At 36.4% G+C, this 11,550-nt stretch overlaps 1 protein-coding gene across 1 annotated transcript; it reads left to right on the top strand.

Annotated features, from left to right (window-relative positions):
• Positions 1 to 24: 24 nt before the first annotated feature.
• LOC140145720 (uncharacterized) lies at positions 25 to 11,413 on the top strand. The gene is made up of 8 exons (XM_072167402.1): positions 25 to 221; positions 928 to 1,006; positions 4,623 to 4,675; positions 6,256 to 6,369; positions 7,117 to 7,313; positions 7,637 to 7,714; positions 8,948 to 9,155; positions 10,437 to 11,413. Exons 1-8 carry the CDS (start codon positions 41 to 43, stop codon positions 10,505 to 10,507), a joined length of 981 nt encoding a protein of 326 aa, XP_072023503.1. The 5' UTR covers positions 25 to 40; the 3' UTR covers positions 10,508 to 11,413.
• The last annotated feature ends 137 nt before the right edge of the window (positions 11,414 to 11,550 follow it).

Raw genomic sequence — 11,550 nt, 5'->3', positions numbered from 1 at the left:
TTCTACTTATTGTAAAACAGAGCTGAAGTTCAACAGCGGAATGGAGGGTGGATATAAGCAAGTGAATAGGCACGGATCTTTAAGCCGTAGATCGGGAGCTGTTTTATGCGTCAGTCTCGGCATCTTACTACTCGTGGGCATTGCATCGGTTATGAGTTTAATTCTCAATATTTTCATGTTTATGGATGATTGTGATCCAATGCTCGATGGGGTTACACGAGGTACGTTTTAAACCATCATCAATTTTATTTATGTTATTAATTTTCCTCAGATTAGTTTTTATCCCATTAAAATGAAGCTATAATAATTATCAAGCGACGAAAAAAACCCTTCATGTTCAACGGGCCCCACAGACCCGGATTTTTGCTATATAAATGTAAAATTAACTGTTTGGGGCAAAAAATAGATTATTGTCTGAAAACAAGGTGTGGGAAGCGATTGAACATGTTGAAAGAAAAAAAACGCCCGACCGAACTATACTTGAAAGGTCCGTTCGTCCGTAGAACAGGGTTTTTTTTAGTCACCTTCGGATTTTAGGGGCCTTAATATACCCTGTGTAATTATACTACAGTATGTCATCAAAACGCGGCCCTAAAAGGTGAACCTAGAGACAAATAATTAAATACTAAACAGGAATCGAAGAGAAAATCCAGAACATTTTTGTTGTCGTTATTTTCATACATTATTGGATACACAGTGGTGAAGCTTTTTTGATGACAGTGAATTTCTAATTAAAACAAACCGTGTGTTCTTGATCAATATTTTTCATTCATTGTTTTAACTAAATGGAAGCTCACTCAGACATGATCATCAGACTAATAGTTTGTGGCGACAGTCACAATCAATGAAATCGTGATAAAGTATAAAACAATAAATATAATTTATTAAATATAAGTTCTTTTGTTTTTAATTAATACATAATTATAGCATATTCTACCAATGGGTGTAATACTGATGAGGTTTGGATTATACATATGGCCGTGGATGATGGCAATTTGGAATACATGTAAGTATGATGAAAATTGAATTTATCCCTATTTTTCGGATTTTGACAACTTTGAGAAAATATTGAAACTGCTCAGTGCTCAATATGGTACTAAAGTAAAAATCACAAAAAAAACGCGTTTTTTCACCCATATTTCGTCCATTTATGGTACAATTGGTCAAAATTAAAAACAAAATAAAAAACAGTTCCAAGATAGTTAGCCTATATCTTCTTCTTCTTCTTGCATTCTGAATACGAAGCATGTCTTTCTGATATCAAATAATTTTCATTTTTTTAAATCACAATATAATACAAATTTTATGACAAATTATAAAAATTTGATATTTTTCAAATTTTTGATATATAACAGTCCTCGAAGTAAATTATATAAATCTAATGATATATTTTAAAGTGTATGTAGCAGGAGGAAAAGCCGATGGTCAATTGAAAATTTTGACCTTTCATATTGAAGATATTGATTTTTTTCCCAAAAGACCTAATTTTTTTGGTGTTTTGGGAAAAAAATCCATATCTTCAATACGAAAGGTCAAAATTTTCAATTGATCGTCGGCTTTTCATCCCACCTACATACACTTTTAAGTATAAATCATCAGATTTATAAAGTTTACTTCAAGTACTGTTAAATATCAAAAATATCAATTTTTAATGATTTGCCATAAAATGTGTATTAAATTGCGAATTTCGAAAATCAAAATTATTTGATATCAGAATGACATTCTTCGTATTCAGAATGCAATTGATATGTCTGATGTGCTCTAATGTCCCAAAATAAATACTGTCCAAACGTTCATACCCCAGCCCTTAAGGATACGATCGATACATGATTTACCGACAAGTGACTCATTTCGGAATGCGATCATGAATTTTGAAGAAAAAAAAAGTTTCCACAGGCTTCGTTGGGACTCGAACCATCGATTATTATTATTATTATTATTATTATTATTATTAACGAATACTTATATGGCGCTCTACAGAGATCACAGCGCCTTACAATATAATACAAAATTACAAACAAACCAAGAAGCAAAAAGCAAAAAGAAGCACATAATAAACAAATCCCTAAACTTTAGGGAATAAATGGGTTTTCAGATGGCGTTTGAAGATTTGGACGGACGCCGTCTCTCTGATGTCAACAGGAAGCTGATTCCAAAGATATGGGCCAACCACGTGAAATGCTTTGTCACCAGCCGTACGCCTCGAGCGTGGAACAACAAGCCTGGTAACATCAGAGGAAGAACGGAGTCGACGCCTAGAGTCATCATTGCCATCTGAAATATTGTACAAAACAAGATCATTGGTAAGATAGCAAGGAGCTAGATCATGAAGACATTTATAGATATATAACAGTATCTTGTACTTAATTCTGTCCTTAACCGGAAGCCAGTGAAGAGTACACAAAAGCTGTGACGAACTTTGGTCCCGTCCACAAGCAAATACCAACCGCGCAGCCTTATTCTGCAGGCGCTGAATACGCTTGAGGTCGACTTCCTTGGCGCCAAAAAGTAACGAATTGGCATAGTCTATTCGGGACAGGACCAAAGATCGTACAGCGTGGTGACAGGCTTCTTGTGTAATGAACCTTCTTATTCGCCATAGATTACGAATATGAAAATTAACGCTCCTACACAGACCACTGATCTGGTCGGACATATTCATGCCGGAATCAAATATGACGCCTAGATTTTTTACAGAGGAGGTAGTTTGAATGGTTATGTTACCGAGCTCCATTTGAATAACAGGCAATGTACTCAATATTCTTGGTGTGGCAATTACCATAAACTCACTTTTGGCTTGATTAAGTTGCAACTTGTTTTGATACATCCAGGTGTTTATCTTGGATATACAGTTAGAAAGTACACCAAGAGCACGGTCACAATCTCCAGGAACCTTAGGATCAAACTCACAAAATAATTGTGTATCATCAGCATACGAGTGAAATTTGACATTATGCTCCTTAATTATGTCACCAACAGGATGGACATACATAATAAAACACTGTGGTCCTACAATGGAGCCCTGTGGAACAGAATAATTGAAAACATTCTGAACTTCCTTCGATTACGCGTCTAGCGCTTTGCCGCTCGGCCACCATGGCAGTTGAGCGGGAGAATGTAATGATAAAAGATAAATCTCATAATGCCATCTTTAGCCTTTTGTTTACTAAAAAAACGCGTTTTGTAAAGATAGATTAGCCGTTTTATGAATAAATAGCACGAACGTTTGGGAAAGGTTTCAAACAAATAATAAAGACACTGATGTGATGATGAAATTGCGTAAGTCGGGAATTATCTGCGTCGCAATGTTTTGTTTTGGTTTTAGGAATTTGACCTTAAAATTTACGACTTCATGACATAATCATTCGAAATCAACAAAAGATATTTCAACACTATATGTCCTCATTCTTTCTCTAGAATGTTTTGTACATGTATGTGAAATAGCTTCAACAATGGTTCGCTGCATAATGGTAAAAACAGCCTTGACCTGAAAAAGGGCGAGAGGTGCCATATTTACGGATTCAGGTTAAATTTAAAATTGATATAAAACGTTTGTTTTTTGATCGATTACAAAAATTAATTTTTGTCGTATAAAGAAATTGTATCTGATGTGAATTATACACTACAGTTTTTATTCCTAGGGCTCCTTGACTTCTTCAAATAATTTTTTAATGATAGAGTGAATCCCTGGCCCTCTATAACTACGCACAAAAGATCGAGTCCCCTTAAGCAGTGTCCTTCAACTTTATGTGAACCGACCTTGTGAGGAATATTGTTTACTAATAATTAGAAGATGTCGCTAATTAAAATATAGCTGTTTAGTAAATATATTTATAGTAAAAAAACGGATGATTGAATTGATTAATTATTTTTCTAATCAATATATCAATTACAATCCATATTGTATTAAATGTGGTATTTACTTGCAATATCTTATGTAATAAAATTGGCTAAATCCTAATTCGTATAATGTTGGAACTAACTGGTAATTAAAGTCAACTTTCGATTTTGGTCAATTCTTGGAAACAAGGGCCAAAATCATGCATTTTAAAGGCATTTCTGTATTCTGTGACAATCTTGACTAACGGCTCACGCGTACGTATTTTTAACAAACACATTTTCTTTTTTATTTTATAGCCAATCATTAACATACTCAAAATTCTGAATGCTTAAACTTGTGTCAAGTCTTTGAATTTTGTGACTGTAATCCTAAGAAAATATGCGAAAATTGCACATTTGTTGGCCTTATTTCCCAAAATTGGCCAAATATTAATATTGTATTACATTTATTATCTTTCCGCATTTATTAACAAAAAGCCATTTTAAGCGTAATATAATATTCAATTTATACAAACAAATCACCAAACAGGTATATTAGGTTTCATCCACATGAGGTAAAATGCTTATTATATTTTCTTTTTTCTGTCCAACGCAACGATCTTGAATTATTACTCAAACTGACTAGCTGTGTTCCACTTTTCTTAGGTACCGAGGGGATTGGTTAGGGTATCACGTATTATAAGTCTTTGATGCACACCGGTTTCATCCTGGAAGTGAAATTTTTACTTATTGAAATCGATATTACTCTTATTATATCAAATAATTTTGTTTTGTTTCCATAGTGACAACGTTTCTGGTACGATAAAAGGCTACAATATTGATGTTGTCAACGCTGGTAAGTAAATCAACTACAGTCAAATATTGCTACTATTATTACACCGCGCATTATAAGTAAAAAACTATCGTATAGGGGGCCTACTTACCAGTGATTTGGGCTCCCTTACATTAATACTAACGTAGACTTCTGGACTTCCTTACATTTATACTAACGTAGTACCACTGCCTGGATTCCCTTATATTAATAATAACATAGACTTACCACTGCCTGGATTCCCTTATCTTAATACTAACGTAGACTTACCACTGCCTGGACACCCTTACCTTAATACTAACGTAGACTTACCACTGCCTGGACTCCCTTATATTAATACTAACGTAGACTTACTACTGCCTGGACTCCCTTACATTAATACTAACGTAGACTTACTACTGCCTGGGCTCCCTTACATTAATACTAACGTAGACTTACCACTGCCTGGACTCCCTTACATTAATACTAACGTAGACTTACCACTGCCTTGACTCCCTTACATTAATACTAACGTAGACTTTTTCCTGCCTGGACTCCCTTATATTAATACTAACGTAGACTTACTACTGCCTGGACTCCCTTACATTAATACTAACGTAGACTTACCACTGACTGGACTCCCTTACATTAAAACTAACGTAGACTTACCACTACCCGGACTCCCTTACATTAATACTAACGTAGACTTACCACTGCCTGGACTCCCTTACATTAATACTAACGTAGACTTACTACTGCCTGGACTCCCTTACATTAATACTAACGTAGACTTACCACTGACTGGACTCCCTTACATTAAAACTAACGTAGACTTACCACTACCCGGACTCCCTTACATTAATACTAACATAGACTTACCACTACATGGACTCCTTTGCATTAATACTAACGTAAACCTATCACTGCCTGGATTCCCTTACATTAAAACTAACGTAGACTTACCACTACCCGGACTCCCTTACATTAATAATACTAACGCAGACTTACCACTGACTGGACTCCCTTACATTAATACTAACGTAGACTTACCGGTACTACTGCCATGACTCCCTTACATTAATACTAACGTAGACTTACCACTGCCTGGACTCCCTTACATTAATACTAACGTAGACTTACCACTGCCTGGATTCCCTTACATTAATACTAACGTAGACTTACCACTAACTGGACTCTCTTACATTAATACTAACGTAGACTTACCACTGCCTGGACTCCCTTAGATTAATACTAACGTAGACTTACCACTGCCCGGACTTCCTTGCATTAATTCTAACGTTGACTTACCACTGCATGGACTCCCTTACATTAATACTAACGTAAACTTACCACTGCCTGGACTCCCTTACATTAATACTAACGTAGACTTACCACTACCTGGACTTCCTTACATTAATACTAACGTAGACTTACCACTACCTGGACTCCCTTTATATTAATACTAACCAAGACTTACCACTGACTGGACTCCCTTACATTTATACTAACGTAGACTTACCACTACCTGGACTCCCTTACATTAATACTAACGTAGATTTATCACTTCCTAGACTTCTTTACATTACTAATGTAGACTGACAACGGTCTTTTATTTTCTAATTCAGTTTGCCGACGGGCTAATAAAAACTGTCAAATCGTATTGGATTCCTACTCAAGATGCTGGTCTGGTGGTTATGGAGGGGAAGGCCTCATGAGCCGATGGTATCATGCATGCACGGGTAATTAAAATAATTCTACCTCCTTGAAACTTATTCACAATTAAAATACCGAAATCGCAGTGTTAACATATAAGTAAGTTCATTACCTGTTCGTGACGTAAATTGTATAAAAATGGTATCATCTTCCATACTTGTAACTCTGCTACGTTAATTTCAAGAGATCGCCAGCGTACCTTCAAATTCATTGATGATGTTGAGGAGGAGAAGGATGTTTAGATGATGATGAGGAGGAGGAGGGATAGGAGGAGGCAATGGCGGCGTCACGGGGGCGGCGCGGAGTAAAGGGGCAAGGGGCTTTCCCCATCTTTTTTCTTTTTCTTTTTTTTTAAACCAAAAATGACCATATTTAAGGGAATTGTCGCATTTTTTGCAAAAATCACCCTCATGTTTTGCGAAAATCGCCCGTGTTTTTGGATAAGTTGTCCAATTTTTGCACCCAAAATATTCATCCTCCCCCTTGCCCCCCAGAAAAAAAAATCTTGGTGCCATCACTGAGAAGAGGAGGAGGAGGAGGAGGAGGAGGAGGAGGAAGAGGTCGACGACGACGACGACGAGGAGGAGAAATTGGAGGAGGACGAAGAGTAGGAGGAGGAGGAGGAGGAGGAGATGAAGATGCAGAAATGGGATGAAAAGAAGGAGTAAGTGTACATCAGTAGGGGATGTTGATGACGATAAAGCATTATGTTTGCAACGTAACATGATTTTTTAATTTGTGTCAATTTTTTCATCCTTGCAAACTTCCCGAAGGATGGAGAATCTCCCGAGATCGTCAGCTTACCTTCAAATTCACCGACCCGTTCCAACAAAAACTCGCCACTGTTTTTGTCGTGAAACCAGGAGATGATAAGAATTTTAACTGGAGGGATTTAACTGGCAAGAAAATTGGTTTTTGGGAAGGATGGTTTTCAGATCCAAATTGCCTTAATCGGCGACCGGATATACAGGTAAACATTTTCATCGACATTTCTATTGATCCTGATTGGTCCAATTGCTTTGGTTTACAACTTCCCGCCAATATGTTACTTGGTATCGTTGGCCATACGAGTCAAAACTACCATAATTTCTCCTAGGAGAAATTGAATTTCTCCTTGGTGAAATTAATTTGTGACGTATCATGTCAAAAGAAGACACTTTTGGGCAGGATCGTAAATGGAGAAATAGCCAAAAATCTGTTTTTTGTTGTTTTGTTGTTGTTTTTGTTTCTTATTACTTTTTTAATATTCATCACGTAGTATGTTATCTTTGATATATGTTATTATCATTTTAGGGTTTGCCATTACATGAGAACCAGATGGTCATGTACCAAACTTCTGCTGCACTCGAGATGGCCCTCGGCCTTGGGGAGGTTTGTATACCATAAATTGATATCATTAGACAATTGCATAGATCAATCACAATATAGAGTTGTAATATCATACAGGGTGTCCCAAATGTCTCTTACCATTTTGAACCGTCATAATTTCTCTGTCCAAAGATACCTTCATGTTTGCGGTCGGTAAAGGGACTTTTTGGACAAATAGTGTAAAAGGAAGGCTCCTTCTTCTGTTTTAACCTTTTTTACAGATTTGTTTGTAACATCGGCTTTAACTATCTTAAATTAAAACCAAAGCCAGCCATTTATATAATCTGGTTCAATTCTGTTATGCAATCTTCAAAAATGGCATTGTGTGAGTAAAAGAAAGTTTTTATGTGGATTAGGGTTGTATTCTGGTAGCTGTGGTTGTTGCATATTATATTGTTCTATCTATCACTCTTACTCACTTCCGGACCTGAAATGAAACTTTGCATTGGAGTGTAGGGAAGTTACAGTTTTTGTTCATTCAAGTTTGATGATACAGTGCACTAATATTTCCTGAGCAGACATTGAGAGACTATCAAATTGCACAATACTTTACAAGCTGGCATTTTTTCATGAAAGAATTAAGTTATTGTTTTAACGCTCATTCTACAAAATCAGGTACCAGTGATCGAACCCCATTTATATTAGAATTAACCGACATAACGTTCTAAGGTTCGTAAATCACATCAAAAACATTAAAAACCGTCAACTACGTTACTGTGAGCTACGTTACGCACTCATTTATGCATCTTTAAAATATCTATGAAATGGTGAAATCTGTTTTACATTTCACTCAAGTGATCTTTCGTTTGCTTTGATTAAGTAAAACCAGTCCATTTTGTACACAGTATAGCTGGTAACGTAGCTCACATTACATTGAGTTTTAGTGTTAAAAACATCATGACTTCCTGAAAGAAAAATATGCAAGTGGTGTAGGCAATCTTTTACATCTGAAAGTATAGTGATATATTTACTCTTAAAAAACACAAAAAGCAGTCTTTTTGAACAACTATTATTTTTTCAATTTATACAGTGGATTGGCACCCGAGTTTGTAAAATGAGCGTTAAATTCTGTTAATTACCACAAAAGCTGTCTTTTACTCCAGTGTTCAGAGAAAGGTTTAGTTGTGACAACTTATGGGATTAGAGTTAGTGGTATATAGGCTAAATCTTGTCCAATCACATTTTGAACAGTTAAAAAACGAGGTTTTTTTCATGATATTTCCTTTTTTCGTACAGATCGATGCAGCATTTGTGGGTACTGACGTTGATTTAGTTGCTCGTAACGCCATCATATCTGACGAAATCATGACATGTTCTGTAGAGGGCGCTGGCATGATGATGAGGAAAGACACATATCTTGAAAATTGGTGGAACCCAGCATGGAGGGTGCTGTTAGCTTCTGATGAATACCAACAGATATGTGACGACATAGAAAGAGTACATGGTAAGTAATGTACACTTTCAATTATGCCCTATTTTCAAAATAATACACATATCACTTTACCACACTGGTCAAAATACAACAGCATTATACAGGAGCAAATTCAGCTTAGTACTGTTGTAAGGTCGTTATCCAGTTTACCAGCAATTTGTTGCTAAGTTGCTAAGTTTGGATCACGATGCGAAAACGGACCTGACAAGTAGTTCCGTTTGATCCCAATGTATCATGTTATCTTAGCTGTGCCAACTTTTTCTTTATTTTGTACACAAATCTTTCCTAAATCGTTTAAGGGGGTACTACACCCCTCGATAAATTTGTGTCTATTTTTACATTTTCTCAAAAACTAATATAAACACAGTGGTAACAAAAGTTATGTATATTATAGGGGCAAGGAATCCAATTACTACACTGGAATTTCAGTGACTCAAGACAAGCTGTTTGTTATTTATGATGAGAAATAAGGTACCGCTATGATGTACCTCTTTCCTATCATATATACTGAACCGCTTGTCTTGAGTCACTGAAATTTCTGTGTAGTAATTGGATTCCTTGCCCCAATAATATACATAACTTGTTTTACTAGTGTGTAACTATTTTTTGAGAAAAATGCAAAAATAGTCACAAATTTACCACATGGCCATGGGTGTAGTACCCCCTTAATAAGTTTTAAAACAATATCGTGTTTTATTTCAAAGCATTACTTTCAAATTAAAAGCACGGGATTAAAAGCCGGTAGAACTGAAAGGTGGTATTGGTATATGTGTGGCTTTTAAGTGCGAAATGAGGCTTTTGAGGCGCGAAATGAGAGAAGAGGGTGGTCTTAAATACACCCCTCGGCTCCTCTCCCATCGGCCTCGCTACTCGGCCTTCGCCGAGCCCCCCCCCACATAGCCGTGGGTCTCGACCTTCGGCTCGGCATAGCTGAGCCCCCCCCCCCCCCCCACATAGCCGTGGGTCATTCTTGAAGGACTAGTTCGCATTCACAGTACCGCCCGCTGGAGCATGGTTTCATTCTTAAGATCCCTAGTACAAAGGAAATGAAAATACTCAAAATTTCAGTTCACTAGCCAAAACTTTTTTCTCAGTTCCGTTCGTCCCACTGCACACCAATACCAAAATGAAAAGTCTATGCCCCCCGGTTAAAAGTTGGTTAATATTCATTTTCAATTTTCACTTTAACTATAATTGTATAACAGTTCTGCCCCTTCGGAATAGATGATGAAAAATAAATACTTCATTATTTTTATGGCTCATATCAAATGTATATATTGTTTTATATTGCAGGACATAAACCTGGACTCAGCAAGAAGGAACTTTGTCGAGATAAAACAAAAGATTTGCCAAAACTGATGTGAATAGGATCTGCTGTCATTGTCAGTTTTTTTTCAGTCGATATCACACCAGAATGACCAGAAAAACACAAAACGTTGCACCATTTTTGATTTCCATGCAGGAAAGACACAATCTGATACTGGAACTTACTTTTTGCAACTGTTGTTACGGTGCGTCAGGAACCACCAGACTTCATAAGGCAACTGAACCGCTGGACTAGTCGAGTGATAGACGGTGTTTTTCGAGCGTTTTTCCTTTGACTCTTATCTTTCACGCGAACTTGTTTGCCACGTGTGTATTCACTGGTCTGAAAGTTGAAAAGTTGGGAGATCCCGTAGGATTTTAAATAAATCTTCACGTGTTCCGAGATTCCCATTATGTATGGAATAGTGACACGGGCTTTATGTTATTGCGCAAATGACCCGGAAAACTGGCTCGCCCCTCCCCATTTTAATTTTTTATTCGATGCAACTAGTATATTCGTTATTCAATTTGCTTATAGAGTCATTATGCTTCTAACGTATATTTTTAACGAAACAGGTCCGGGAAAAGGAATAGTACTCGGTAAAGATTGTTCGACGTCAAATAGTCAATGGCGAATACTTTTTAGTCAATAAACGTATGTTAGAAGATGAAAATTAGGCTACTTGAAAAAAAACCGAATAATGAATACTTGTTGCATCAAATATTCGACATGGAATAAAAAAATTCGTCCGTTTCAGGACTTGCAGTTCATTGATAGACTCCATTACTCTTTGTGTCGTGTTGTAGTGTATTGGTGTAATAATGTCCCTTGCTCTAATTCTTGACGCAATATTGTGAAGTAAAATTACCATGATATTCAATTCGAACATTAACAACATAATACGGGGTACATTTATCATGAATTATTCCAAGTTTTTATTATATTGGTGTTTGGGATCATCAATAGAATAGAATAGTAAATTCTTGTAACGTCTTGTATAAATAAAGGCTTTCATTTGCCAAAGTGGTGTAGATTTTGTGGTGTTCAGATTTTCGGTGGTTAACAATTTGTACAAAACTAAAGAGAGGCTGTAATTTCAAA

Source organism: Amphiura filiformis, unplaced genomic scaffold (assembly GCF_039555335.1).
Source record: "Amphiura filiformis unplaced genomic scaffold, Afil_fr2py scaffold_595, whole genome shotgun sequence".
NCBI lineage: Eukaryota > Metazoa > Echinodermata > Ophiuroidea > Amphilepidida > Amphiuridae > Amphiura > Amphiura filiformis.
This window is presented reverse-complemented; position numbering and strand designations above follow the sequence as displayed.

Excerpts from the sequence above, each read along its gene's own strand:
- LOC140145720 (XM_072167402.1), top strand. The coding sequence starts at position 41 with ATGGAGGGTGGATATAAGCAAGTGAATAGGCACGGATCTTTAAGCCGT. Across the intron at positions 4,676-6,255 it reads TATTGATGTTGTCAACGCTG|TTTGCCGACGGGCTAATAAA; the intron begins GTAAGTAAATCA and ends TTTCTAATTCAG. Across the intron at positions 6,370-7,116 it reads ATGGTATCATGCATGCACGG|GATGGAGAATCTCCCGAGAT; the intron begins GTAATTAAAATA and ends AACTTCCCGAAG.